The following is a 14,182-nucleotide window of genomic DNA, read 5'->3' as shown; positions in this document are numbered from 1 at the left end:
GCAAAGCAGTGGCAGATCCGGGTGTCCTGCTTCCTCCTTCCGAGAAATACCTTTCCAGATGTTCTTTCCTGTGAATTCTGGTTTCTGTTATTCCAGACTTTTCCTTTCCTCTTTGGAGATGTTCTGCCAGTTGCTCCAAGTCAACTCCAAGCCCCCATGGCCACCCACTTCCATGTGGCAGGCTGTGGTGGGAGATTTCTGCTAGACTAGAGGCCTTGAGATCATGGACAGAAGTAATGGGGCCTCAAAGAGTTTGAAGGTATCATAGACAAAGCCAGGAGGAAGGCATGGGGGCCTGTTTATGCAAATGAGAACTGCAGGAGGTAACAGGCAGGGGTCAACTCTGAGGGTCTGAGGAAAACTCAGGAGCATGGTATCTCATCCCTGAGACCCTCACAAGACTGCCTCGGAGAACAAGTCTAGGAAAGTTACCTACAGGTCAGCCCGCAGTGCTTGTGTGATCCAGGCCCAATTAATCAGCTTATTCCATCCCCTGCCTCCTCTACCCCCACTCCCCAAACTGGCTCAAGGATGTGGTCAAGTTGGTCCAGGCTCAATCTAGGGCTTTTACTAGATATTTGGTATGGTGCAATATACAGAATTGTCCAGTGACCCGAGGAGCTTACACTAGACTGCCTAGACCCAGTGGGAGCTGCACTTGGACTTAGATTCCTCCCAGTGGCTTGTTCTCCCTGGCTGGAGCAGTTACAACCCACCAAGGGTTCAAAAGGTCTCCAATAAATAGTACCTAAATTCATACTGCTTGGCACTCTAATAGTTTGATTAACCCCACTACCTGTTCACATACTTGCCCTATTACAAGGGAGAGAAACAGGTGGGGTGCCTTCCCTGGAACATTCACACAATGTCCTACAGAACACCCTGCCTCCGCATGTCTCCGTGGGGACCTGTGTCTGCTCTTCCTAATAACGGCTGACTTGTATGTATCCCCACTAAAGTCTGTTTCTTAACAGTGGTTTTCTTTTTGTAAGATTTGTTTATCTCCCCTCCTCTCCTTGTCGTCTGCTCTCTGTGTCCATTTGCTGTCCATTCTGTGTCTGCTTGTCTTCTCTTTAGGTGGTACTGGGAACCGACTCTGGTCCCACTTGAGTGGGAGAGAGGTGCTCAATCTCTTGCAGCACCTCAGCTCCCTGGTCTGCTGTGTCTCTTATTGTCTCTCCTGTGTCTTTTGTTGCATCATCTTGCTGTGCCAGCTCTCCGCTCTGCTCAGGCCAGCTTGCTGCATGCACCAGCACTCCCGTGCGAGCCAGCACTCCACTTGGGCCAACTCTCTGCTCGGGTCAGCTTGCCATGTAAGCCAGCTTGCCTTCACCAGCAGGCCCCAAGAATTGAACCCTAGACCTCCCATATGGTAGGTGGGACTGCAATGGCCTCAGCCACATGTGCTTACTTTAATTGGTTCTTAAGCTTGAGTATCACAATCACCTGGAGAACTTGTTAAACCAGATTGCTGGGCCCCAACCCCAGAGTTTCTGATTCAGTAGGTCTGGGTATGTGTGAGAATTTGCATTTCTAACAAGTTCCCAGGTGATGCTGGAAGATACCAAGTATTGTAGAATTTCCCCCTGTTTAATTGCATGGCAGGTTCTGGCTGTAAAGGAAACCCACCTGTCCTGAAAATGGAGCAAAGAAACCCTTTTCAATGAAGTTGCCAGGTTGGCAGGAATGTGAGTCTGGAGCGACTTCTTTGTCCCCATGAATGGAGGCCTGCCTGAGAATAAAGCCAACACAGTTGAGAGACGGAGAGTGACATCATTGGAGTTCCTGACTCCAGCCATGTTTGATACTAGTTAGATCTACCCTTTGGACTTTTAGTGATATGAACAACAACAACAACAAAAATCCTTTTTTGCTTGGGCCAGTTTGAATTGGTTGCTGTCTGGCAATTTCAAAAGTCCTGCTGTGATGGAGAAGACAGAGATGGCACCAAGTTGTAGGAAAAATAAAAGAATGGGAATAAACCCTGAATATAGGGCTAATCCAGTCCTTTCCTTGTTCAGATGAGGGGGGAGGGGGGACATGCCTAAAGTCACACAGCAAGTCAGGGACAGGAATTTGGACCTCCTGACCGTAATCCATGCCCTTGTGACCTCTTGAACAAGTCCTGAGCCAAGAGAAGAAGGAGCAGCCTCCACCCTTCAGGAGCTTTGCTGGAAAGTTTTCTTCCTGGGGAGTGGCATTGATAAGGTCTTCCATTAGTGGGCATGGAGTCAAAAGTGAATCCTCCGCTGGGGGCACCTCTTGGGCCAAGTCTTAGAAGGTGTTGACTCTAGGAAGACAGTCCTCCATGCCTGGTTTTCAGTGGTCTACTGGTCAACGGCACGGGCTTTGAAGTGGGAAGGGCTGGATCCAAAGCCCAGCACTGAGAAGTAAGCTCTAGGCTTTTCTTAGCCTCTTTGATCCCAGGTTCCCTTATTTATAATACTTACTTCAAGGGTTTGTTGTGAGAAGCAAATGAGGTAGCCTATGTATCTTGCCTGCCATGAAGTAACTGCTCAATAGTCACTGTTGGTATGATATTATGATAATTACAGGTTACACAGGCCTCAGGCTGTGAGCAGCAGCCCTTGGAGACCCTGGCATCAGATAGGAAATAACCTCAGGCACCCTTCAAGGGCAACAAGACTACTCGACTAATCTGAAATTTACTACAGATAGTTTGGCTAATTCAATTCCAAATTCTTTTCTTCACCTATCATGTCCCCTTCAGCATGGAAATCAGGTCCTTGGAAATAAATTTTTAAAAGCTTATGGGAAGCGGATGTGGATCAGCTGATAGAGCATCCACCTACCATATAGGAGGTCCAGGGTTCAAACACAGGACCTCCTGACCCGTGCGGTAAGCTGGTCCACGTGCAATGCTGATGTGTGCAAGGAGTGCCCTGCCACACAGGGGTGTCCCCTGTGTAGGGGAGCCCCACGCTAAAGAAGTGTGCCCCGCAAGGAGAGCCACTCTATGTGAAAAATGTACAGCCCGCTCAGTAGTGGCGTAGCACACACGGAGAGCTGATGCAGCAAGATGACACAACAAAAAGAGACACAGATTCCCAGTTCTGCCGAGAATGTAAGCGGACACAGAAGAACACACAGTGAATGGACACAAGAGAGTAGACAATGGGCGGGGGGGGGGGGGGGGGGGAGGGGGAAGGGGAGAGAAATAAATAAAGATAAATCTTTAAAAAATAAAATAAAATAAAATAAAAGCTTATATCGTATGATGGCTAATTTCCGCACAGCAAGTGGTGATGGTAGAGCTCTGATTGTTCAAACAGATGGCATAATTAGAACAAGGTGCTAATGATAGCCATCCAGTTGACCTATGGGCCATAATCCAAGAAGAGGGGTTTGAGATCCTGAGAACTGCTACCCCTTAGGGTAGTGGTTTTTGAAGTATATTCCCTTCTGTGGAACTACAGGCCTTAAATTGTTTTAAAAACATTGAAGCCTTTACAAGGGTGTAATAAAAAAACATGAACATTAAATGTGCTACACACCAATCATTTTAACACATTGGACACCATCTGGACCAAATTTTGAAATAAACCCCTTGCTGTTTCTGCTTACTAGAAGACTGTTCTGAGGTCACAGGACAAGCTGTTAAAACCTTTCTGGAACAACTTCTCTTTGTGAGTTAGGCCTTTCTCAGTACTGTAAAACCAAAATAAAAGACAAAAAAAAACTTGTAAAGAAGAAACAAACCTAACAAAATTAAAAAAAAAAAACCAACTAAAAAAACTAATTAAACTGGTTGCAGAGGCTGATAGAGGGAGCTATAACAATTTAATCCTTGATTTTAAATTTTTATGCATATCATAAAATTATACTAATTTAAAACTGCTTTATCATGCATTATGTAATGAGGTCACCCCTTAAAATTTCAGCTGAGGAAAAGGGTTAAAAATAATTGACTCAGATTCTCTTGCAGAATTTCCAGGGCTGGAAGGAACCTAAGAGTAAAACTAGTGTCCAGCCCTCTCATAGTGGCTGGCTATGGATTTTGGCCCCCTTTGGCAACTGTAAACTGTATCCCTTCTTCTGGTAACAGTTCCTTGATTTTCTCTTGGAGAATTACCCCTCCTACATTACCAACAGACTTTGTGGAATTGTCAGTCAAGATGGCACACCCTTTCCCGGGTACCAAGTGAGGTCATTCAAATTCTTTGGGAATTTGAAATTTGAAGGGCCTAAAGCAGGGACTGAGGTGTTGGGAGCTATTTAGTCCCATGGCCTAATAGTGACTAGTGATTATCGGCTTCTGTGACCTGACTCCTCTGGTAACCTGCAGGTCCTCTCTTTTTTAATACCTATTGTGTAGCCCTTCCTGTGATTCTGTGGTGTTTCCAGATCTCTCTAGTAGACATACACCACCACCACTTTTTTTTTTTTTTTTTTTTTGCTAGTCAGAGTTGTTTTTCACACATCCAAAAAATTCTGATTAGTTTAAGGCCATGCCCTATTGAAAGACTTGATCCTGAATCATTAGCCACTGTGGGAAGTAGGGAGACTTGCTGGCTTATTTCTCATTTCACATATGGAAAGGTTTATTGGTTGTGGTGTAAAAAAGTAGGACAAGTCTTTCTGAGACAGAGTTCACCCCATTCCCTGTGTGACAAAAAGAGAGAGGGAGAGAAAGAAATGAATAATGGTGGTGGAAGTGTGTGTGTGGGGGATGTCCAGATCTTCATAAGAATGGAAACATAACTTTGAGCCATAAATGTGAATTTCAATTCTGGTCACTTGGGCAGAATTTTGCAGAGACCCAGAACCATGCTCTAAATATCCTGGAGTTTGGGATGAGAAGGTAGAGAAATTTCAGGATCTTCAAGCTGAAGGGGATCTTGGACGGGTAAATACCTAGCCAGAGATTTGAGTCAACAGAAGCAAGGACTGAGAGTCCAAGGGCGTAGACCACATATTGTTAGCTAACAATGACTCTAGCCTCTAACAAAGACCAAGGTCATGGCCCACTGGACTATAAGCTTCATCAGGAGGGGAGCCATGTTGGACTTGTTCACCACAGTATTTCTAGTACCCAGCACAATGGCTGGCACATAGTAGTGCTCAATACATATTTGCTGAATGAATGAGTTGTTCTTCCATTCGGTTGTCTGTACCCAGCAACCGGGTAGCGTTGTCACTAGGTTTTGTATCCCTCAGGAGCCAAATAGTGCTTGTTTGGTGAGCAGTGTCTGGAAAACATGGGAACGGTGGTTGCAATATGTTCCCAATATTCTCTTTACTGATAATATTTACTCAGCAGCAGCTGTGGTACAAGGAACAAAAGGTTCTTGCCCTATGGGCTTTCAGCCTAAATGGCAGAAAATAAACAACTGGCAGTTTCTCTCTCTCTCTCTGTGTATGTATTTTTCTAATTGTGCTAAGGCACAGAGAAGCAACACTATCTTGTATTTATAACAAGAATAGCATGAATGATTATTTTGCGTTTTATAAACAAGTAAATGGAAGCAGCTCAGAGTAACACAGGGACTTGCCTAGTGTGCAAAATTGTGTCGATAGCCATTTTCTCATCTTTTTTTGGGGGGGGACTGAGTATATATTTTTTATTTTCAGAGAAGTTTTAAATTTACAGAAAAATTAAAATATGGAACATTTCACGGATTTGCCTGTCACCCTTGGGCAGAGGCCATGCTAATCGTCTCTGTATTGCTCCAGGTAGGTATATGTGCTGCCGAAGTGATTACCATCTTCTCTTCTAGTACTCTTTTATGGTTCCCACTCTATCCAGTCCTGTGCTTGGCCCCTTTATTCCACACTGACAGTGTTACTACAGGTACAAGCTGGGTCTCCATTTGGGAAAATGTGCTTGGAAAGGAGGGAGTTTAAAGGGATTTGAAAGAGGAAAGGTTGCCTCGTGGGCAAGTGGGTCAGGGGAGGCGGACTCACCTGTGCTGATCCCAAAGCCCCTTTGTCCTCACCCCTAAGGAACAGAGGTCCGGGTTACCGGGGCTGAGGTAACTGCTCCACATTCTTCTGCCTTGTAGCCTCTCTCTAGACTCTCTCCTGTGCACAGGCCTTTTAGATTCTCTTCTGGTACCACCTGTGCTGTTTCCTCCCTCTTGACTGGACAGTGATTGGACAGTGTTGGTGTCACCAACAGGTGGCATCTTAGCTTTTCTCCCTACTAGCAGGGATCTCCCAGCCAAGTGGGGGAAGTAGATGAGGTCATTTGGAGCCCTTCCCCCTAAAGGCACTTGGTGTTTCCCTGTGACCTCCCGTCCTTTCTGGCCCTTCTTCACAGACCCTGCTCCCAGCTCTTCCTTCTCACTCTCCAAAGCAGAACATCAGGTGATCCCGCTCCCAAAATCCTTCCAAAGATATAATTCTGCACCTCAGCTTCCCACAGATTCAGAGCATCTCTAAAGGTAGAATGTCAGGCAACTGCTTGGGACATTTTTGGTGACAGATTCGTCATAATCTACATACAAAGGCAGATGCCTACGCACACCAAGCCCAGGACCACTGCCTCAGTGCTGACTGGCAGAGCTGGGCTGGAGGTGAGGAAGGACCCCTGAGTCCTCACTTCCTGTTGAAGGCCCAAACTTCAGGCTATCAGAGTTTTAAAAGAGCCAGGGACGGACAGTCAGTGTTGACTTAGCCTGGAGTGGGAGGAACTCCTCCCAGGCCTCAGCACCTCTGTGAATCTCTGGGGGAGAGAGGAGTGAGCACAGTGACACCTTTGGGAGAGACTAAGGCATTAGTCTCCTCCGCCCAGACCCTCCTGGCTGTAGAGACCCACGGCTGAGCCCCCTCTAACCCACCACCTTAGCCTTTATCCTCAGAGCGCAGGCCCAAAGAGACTGCGTGTGGACTTGGAACGTTTCTTTCTTCCTTTTTTTTTAAACTTTTTTTCCGTCGGGGGTAGGACTTCTTAGAAGGGGCATCAAAGTGAAAGACCGAAAGGTTCCTTCATGGGCTCTTTTGCTCAGCTGGTCTGCACTCTGGTTTTGGAGGCAACCTCGGGTGTTCCCAGCTTCAAAAGGAGGGAGCAGCGTCCCCGGCGGCTGGATGCGGGGAAGTGGCGACAGCGAGCGCAGCCACCGTTCGCGGGATTTCACGCGGCGCAGGGACCTTTGGGGTCCTTTGAAGAAACAGCCACAGACCTTCGAACAGACTGCGTGTATTTAGATGTGAGCCCAAGCCCTCTCCTTGAGGTCCCGCCTCCGGACAGCTCCTCCCGCATCCCAGCCCGCGCCCGCGCGCAGGCAGCCGCCCCCACCCCGGAAGCACCCGCGGGGCCCCAGGTGCACTCAGCAGTGGGGGCTGAGCACGCGGCAGGAGCAGGCGCTGCCAAAGAGGCGGCACTGGCACGAGGCGCACGGGTCGCAGCAGGCGGGCGCCGGCGGCCTGCAGCTGCGGCGGGTGGCCACGCAGGGCCCGGGCGGCGGCGACGGGGGCGGCGCCGCCTTCTTCACCGGAGCCTTTTTCTGCGGGGGAGAGGCCAGGACTGTCGGAGCCGTCCCCACCACCGACTGGGAGCTCCGCAGGCTACGCAGACCCCGGGCCGGACACCCCTCCCGGCTGCCGCGCCCTCTCGACTCAGGCCCAGAGGGCGCGCCAGCGGGTCCTTGCCTGCCCCCACAGTCATGCCCACCCCCTCCCTCAAAACTTACCTGGCTCCTGCCTCGCGCTGGGGCACCTACCCAGTCCTACAACTATTAACTAGGCTCTGCCTTCACAGTAGATCGAAGTCCACACCATCCTCCACCGCCCTTTCCCTGGGCCGGGCCACCGTCTCCCGGGCCTCACATCCATCCTCGAAAGCACCCCTCCGACCTATGGTTGCACCCACCCCTGCTCAAAGACACCCCGCCCCACTGGTTCCTTTTCACCTCCGAATGACACCTAAACTTTATTTGGTCCCTGCCCACCTTGCCACGTGTCTCTCCCACACTGCCCCATTGGCTGCCTTTCTGTGCATGGAAAACAGCCAACGAGTGCCGCGGCCTTCGAGCTTGCTGCGCCCCCTTCTGGGGACAGTCTCCAAAACAGGTAGTCGCTAGCCGTCTGTCTACTGAATACTTGAAATGCCTAAAGCAACTGAGGAGCTGAAATTTCAAGTTTTGTTTCATTTTAGTTTTAATTTTAATTTAGAAAGCGAGACCTCAAGCAGTATAAAATATTTTTTTTCCTGTTAAAGGTAACTTTACTGTTTATACCTCGCTGAAAATTTAGCGTCAGAATTGCTGGGATATAAGTGTAAAATACACACCAGAGTTCAAAGTCAGTAAAAAAAAAATGTAAAAAAATCTCATTAATACATTTTTATATTGGTTATATGTTGAAATGAGAATATTTTGCTATATTGGGTTAAATAAAATATATTATTAAAATTAATTGCCTCTGTTTCTTCTTAAAATGTGGCTACTAGAAAAATTGTTAATTATATGTAGTTCATGTTATTTTTCTTTTGGATATTGCTGCTCTAGATTCTCCTGAGTTTTCCAGCCTATGTGCTGCTTCCTTAGAGGCTTTCCCCTGACCACGTCCTTTTGCTATCTCATCACCATGCTTTAACTCCTTCTCAGTGGTTATCATTGTCTGAATTCATCTTCTACTTGTTCACCTGTTCCCCCATAGGGATGTAAATTCCACAAGAGTAGGAATATCTTTCTTTTGTTCACTGTGTATAGCATGTAATATATATGTGCCAATTATATATTCTTATATTGTCAGTCATCTGATCTGCTAATTCACTAGAGCAACAGGTCCAGGAGGGAGCAGGGACTTTATCAAGGTGTCACATTGCCAGATCCCACCTCCCAATACCCAGCCCAGTGCTAACTGCTCTGGTTACAGTACATCTGGTAAACTGAAGCCCACTAAAACAGGACTAATGTGTGCATTTCAGCAATGCCTTAATCCAGGATTTTCCAAATTGTGGGAGCATGTACCATGGTGGTATGATTTTAGGTGGCATATGAATATTGTGTGGCTGACTCAGAGTGAAAAAGCTTCTTTTTTCATTCTCCTTGAATTTGTTGCCAGTGTGTCTGTAGCAGTTTGATATTGTTTATGAATTCCAAAATTAGATACTAGATCATAGTTACATACAATTTTAAATAAAACTATTCCAAAAAATAGGTGAAACGCAGACATGGCAAAAGTTGTGAAAGTGTTTCTGAAATGACTGAGGTTTGGGAAACATTGTATTAATCCAGAAGAACAAGAAATAGTGAAGTATAGGAAGATACTTTTTAGCAGCTAAACTATTTTGCTCAGTGAGCCTCAGCGCCTTGTGCTTCTTTGAGGGTCTGGCTCAGGACTCTAGAACAGGAACCCGTTAGGTAACTTTCAGCTTTCTGTTGCTAATGTAGGCCTGAAAAATCTTGGGATCCTCCCCTTTTCACCCCGACAATGAAAACTCCTAGGCCTACCTTGGAAGATTTCTTCTTTTCGGCTTCTTTTCTGCTGATCCTTTCGGATTTCTTGTTCACTGCTTCAAAGAGAAGACAGAAGGAGCAAAGCAAGATGTTTCTAGGGGTCCTGTGCTGCAGCACAGTGGGAGATAGGGTGCGGGCTCTGGGAAGTCCAAGGAGAAAGGGAGAAGGGAAGAGAGTTGGCTGGATGAATCACATCTTGGGACTCAGGCCAGCAGGTTCTTAGCCTGACTGTTGACCTGGAGCCAGGGACTGAGAGCTAAGTGGCCCCCGAGGGAAGACAAGTGGGAAGTGCAAGGAGGCCCTGAGATCTGTCTATGAGGGGCCTGGCATCTATGAGGGGCCTGGTCCCTTGAGCTAGCTGGCTCTGGGTCACTCAGAGCCACCCCAGAAGTTCGTTCTTTAGACTCCAGTCTGGCAGGGGAAAGAGCATTATGATACCCTAAAAATGGACTCAGTGTTTAGAACATGAATGGACCTGAGTTTCCTGTATTTCTACTTCCATTTTCAAGTGTTTTGAAGGCAGGCAGACCTGATTTGAATCTGCCACATATAACAGCTTGGGTACCCTTGGGTAACAACATACTTAACCTCCTTGAGACTCTGCGTTCTCCTCTGCATAAAGGGGATGGTAGTACCTACCTTACGGGGTTGTCTTGAGGGTATACAAGGCATGTTCATAAAGCGAAGTCTGGCACATCAAAGTCGTTGATGAATGTGGATACCCCCTTTCCCTGCCCTTGCTTCCCTGGAAATGTCTAGAATATCCCCTTTTCCTAGTGAGAAGCAAGGCCGTAAGGGATTTTAGTTTTGAGCTTACGTTTTGGAGTTAAGCATCTAGTTTTGAATTCCACTCTGCCACTTAAGAACTGTGATTTTATGTTGCTTAACTTTCCTAAGCCTCAATTTCCTCAACTATGAAATATGAATTAAAAATAATACTCACCTCACAGGAGCACTTCAAGAGTAAATAAAGAATAAATGAAATAAATAATAAGCACAGTGCCTAGCACATAGAATGTGTGCTATTATTCCTAGTACCAGGTGAGATCAAACCAGAAGATTTCCAATGCCAGGCTCTAATGCCACTAATAATTTCTCCCGAGCATTTATTCTCAACCCTGGCATGACAAGACTGACTCATCCAGATTTGGTGATATTCTGCAGTATTTCCTAAAGTCTGTTACTATCCACAGGGGTTGTTAGCCAATAAGATTCCAAAATGGTTAAGTTAAACCAAGTGCATGAAGTGTCTTGACTTCAGGTTTTCTCAGAGCCTCTAACAGACTAATCTGCATATTAGATTGGCGGCTTCTCCAAAACAAAGGAGCCAAGGGACATTTGATTCCCTCAGGATTACGACATGGAGTAAGAGGAAACCCTGACCCCATGACGGTGGGTCCCGGTATCAGACTGGGGAGCAGGTTTCATATCTTGCAGCCCCTTCCCATGGGCTGTGCCCCAGGGCTGGCTACTTACCCACGATAGAGATAGAAGGGAAATCCAGCAGGTTCATGGAGGAGTTGCTCCTCAGGCTCCTATCATCTCTGGACTCATCCTCGGGTGCCAGGTGGCTGCAGGCAGCAAGGAAGCACAGGGAGAGCAGTAGGCTGGCCAGGAGCAGGCGGGTGACATCCATTCTGGGCGGCCTGAGTGGAACAGGGAAGGCAGTCAGGCAGGTGGGCCCGGGTAGTGGCAAGAGGAGGTGCTCTCCTGCTTTCCTTGTGTTTCTTTGAGCTGGTGCTCTGACCCCAATCAACAAGCATCCCACCAGAGCTAAAGGACTAGCAAGGCTAGTAAAGGGAAATTAATGAAGGAGAAGAGAGAAAAGGTGAGGTGGGAAGAAGAAAAAGACAAGGAAAGAGGGAAACGGACTTTGGCCCAGTGGTTAGGGCGTCCGTCTACCATATGGGAGGTCCGTGGTTCAAACCCCGGGCCTCCTTGACCCGTGTGGAGCTGGCCATGAGCAGCGCTGATGCGCGCAAGGAGTGCCGTGCCACGCAAGGGTGTCCCCCGCGTGGGGCTCCCCCACGCAAGGAGTGCGCCCGTGAGGAAAGCCGCCCAGCGTGAAAAGAAAGAGCAGCCTGCCCAGGAATGGCGCCACCCACACTTCCCGTGCCGCTGACGACAACAGAAGCGGACAAAGAAACAAGACACAGCAAATAGAGACCAAGAACAGACAACCAGGGGAGGGGGGGAATTAAATAAATAAATAAATCTTTAAAAAAAAAAAAAAAAAAGACAAGGAAAGAAGGAAGATTGAAGAAAAACAAAAAGGAATACACCTACATTAGTCTCTGCCATCCAGAGGGTGGATAGTGACTTTAGTTTTTTAAAAGTCGGTGGGCCCAGGAGTCCCTAGGCATGGGCAGAATTGGTGAGAAGCCTCAAGTAGTGGCTTCAGATGGCTTTTCAATGTGGCAGAGGTTACTAAGGTACAGAGAATTAGTCTAATAAGTTAATAAGACTCAATGAGAAGGATAGATCCTTTAGACAATCCCAGTAAGTCATCTCGCATGCTCTATTTCCAGGCCCAGAGAGAATGAATGGCAGGTATGGTTTGTGTCCGGAGGACAGACCTGCTAAAGTAGGATAATTGGATTTAATTAATTAATTTATTTATTTATTGCTTACTGGATCCAGATCCCAGAGCTGATTTCTTTCCTTGAATGCCTGGGTTTGACTCAATTATGGTTCAGAGCTATAGCCACACCTTCATCTTCTCACACCTACCCCTTACCCACCATGTCCCTATTCTGTCTGGTTTGGAAAAGAATGAGGCTGCTTTTCCAATGTTCTTAATAACTAGAATACTCTGCTTCCACCTTCGCCATAAGGTACAGCAGGCGAGAAGAGGGAAAAACGTCTGCTTATGTTGGTCCTGCCCATCCCTGGTTTCCCCTTACTGCAGTCTGGCCAATGTCTAGCCTGCTCCTCCCAGCCCTCAGCTTGGTTGGGAGAAAAATTTCTGCATGTCATCTTCATTCCAGGAAGAGGCAACTCTAACAACCTGCCCCCACCCTCATTCTAAGCTTCCTGAAGCTGGAAGGGACAGTCCCTTCCTTCTGAAGTCCATCCTCTGTTCTTCTCAGCCCTAAAGCTTATTTCTTTAGATCTTTCCATCATTTGGGAATTTGTCTATCATAGACTGGCCACCAGTGGGAAACAGATATGACTCATACAATTGAGTTTCCACCTACCACATGGGAAGTCCCTGGTTTGTTTCCCAGCGCCCCCTAAAGAAGTCAGCGAGCTGGCGTGAAGGGCAGGTGTGGTAAATTGACACAACAAGGTGAGGCAATAAGAGACAGGAGGAAGAACATAATGAGAAACACAACAAAGCAGGGAATGGAGGTATCTCAAGCAATTAGGTGCCTCCCTCCCACATTGGAGGTCCTGGGTTCAGTCCCTGGTGCTGCCTAAAGAAACAGAGAAGAAAGACGCAACAAGTGCAAACAACAAGTGGGTGGGGAGGAAAAAAAAAAGACTCCATGAGGTCATTTTATATGAAAAACATTAAAAAAAAAAAAAGCCTGGTAGTGAATCACTGAAATGAGCACTGGACTGGGAGTTCTTGTCTTGATTCAGGCATTAGTAAGATGCATGACTTTGGGCAAACCCATTCTTTTTTTCTGAACTCCAATTGCATTCTTGATAAAATGAGGGTGGACTGGGTCAGCGGTTTGCATACATTTAGCTAGAAAACTCTTTCTTCAAATAAACCCTGACTTGAAAAATCCCAATATATAAAACAGAAAGTGGCAATAGAGAGGTTTTTCAGGTAGTCCATGTCTTTGTTGTGTGGTGGGAGGAATTTAAAGCATCTCCTCAGGTCCTAAGGTTTCCCATCTCAGTGCAGTTTGATGTCTGGAGCGCCTAGCTTCTGTTGGTTATAGTTGAACCAAACAAACCTGTATCAGAAAAGTCTGGGGACTGAGGTATTGCTGTTTATGCCATTCTCTGCTTCTCAGAACTTTTTTTGAAAGATTTATTTTATTTATTTCTCCCCACCCCCTCATTGTTAGCACTTGCTGTGTCTCTTCTTCTTCCTTGTTTCTTCACTGTCCTCTGTCAAAGGGCTTAGCACCTTTTTATGTGTTTGTCTCTCCCACTTGATATAAAAAGAGAGAAGCCATACACCAACCCCAGTGCCAACCACAGGTTCAGTAAAAGCGACAAAAGAGGCATGCATAGAGAGGTCACATCTGAGTCTGACTCCATCACACTCAGTAGCACAAATTCCCAAGTAGGGCCCACTGGCAAGATACCGAACACCAGAGCCATCTGTCGTGACCATATGGCCTAGGTGTCTCCATAGTCCTCAGGAGAATTACCACCTGAGTTTGTATCTACTTTGACTGTCTCTGAGATCCTCCTGAGATGTGCATAGCATGACTCATCTGATGACCTCCTGACTTGTTTTGGTCTCTTAGCCATATAAACTCATTTGTCTTAAACTATTTCCACCTTTTATTCAAGATTTTTTTTCTAGTGCATCACGAGCTGGTGTTTGGCAGTACTCCCTTGGTGCCAGGGAGGCTCATCCCTGGGAGTTATGTTCCATGCTGGGGGGAAGATGATGCATCTACATGCTGAGTTTGGCTTAGACAGTGGCCACATTTGAGCAACATGGAGGTTCTCAGGAGGTAACTCTTAGGTACCCTATAGCTCTAGGCCGAGTTGAAATTTCAAGCACACAGGCTCATAAGCATAGTCATTAGTATCAAGGGGCCATCATTGGCCCATCCTTCTTGTCTGGTCTT

General features: G+C 46.8%; 1 protein-coding gene and 1 non-coding gene across 3 annotated transcripts; both read right to left on the bottom strand.

The window, feature by feature from the left end:
• Positions 1 to 5,617: 5,617 nt before the first annotated feature.
• Positions 5,618 to 5,723, bottom strand: LOC111763279 (U6 spliceosomal RNA). The gene has a single exon (XR_002796171.1). It is a non-coding gene; the product is annotated as a U6 spliceosomal RNA (small nuclear RNA).
• An 884-nt stretch (positions 5,724 to 6,607) lies between these two features.
• On the bottom strand, positions 6,608 to 11,058 carry ASIP (agouti signaling protein). Of its 2 annotated transcripts, XM_004454805.4 has the most exons (3): positions 10,899 to 11,058; positions 9,417 to 9,478; positions 6,608 to 7,466 (listed from the first exon to the last, which is right to left on the bottom strand). In XM_004454805.4, the coding sequence occupies exons 1-3, from the start codon at positions 11,056 to 11,058 to the stop codon at positions 7,290 to 7,292; spliced, it is 399 nt and encodes a 132-aa protein (XP_004454862.1). In that variant the 3' UTR covers positions 6,608 to 7,289. The 2 variants fall into 2 exon arrangements, 1 of the variants encoding a protein (XP_004454862.1); XR_001118411.4 differs by lacking the exons at positions 9,417 to 9,478; positions 10,899 to 11,058 and adding an exon at positions 7,653 to 7,877 and having other exon boundaries at positions 7,331 to 7,466.
• Between the last annotated feature and the right edge of the window lie 3,124 nt (positions 11,059 to 14,182).

Source organism: Dasypus novemcinctus, chromosome 24 (assembly GCF_030445035.2).
Source record: "Dasypus novemcinctus isolate mDasNov1 chromosome 24, mDasNov1.1.hap2, whole genome shotgun sequence".
NCBI lineage: Eukaryota > Metazoa > Chordata > Mammalia > Cingulata > Dasypodidae > Dasypus > Dasypus novemcinctus.
Note: the sequence above shows the minus strand (reverse complement) of the source record. Positions and strands in the feature narration are given on the sequence as shown.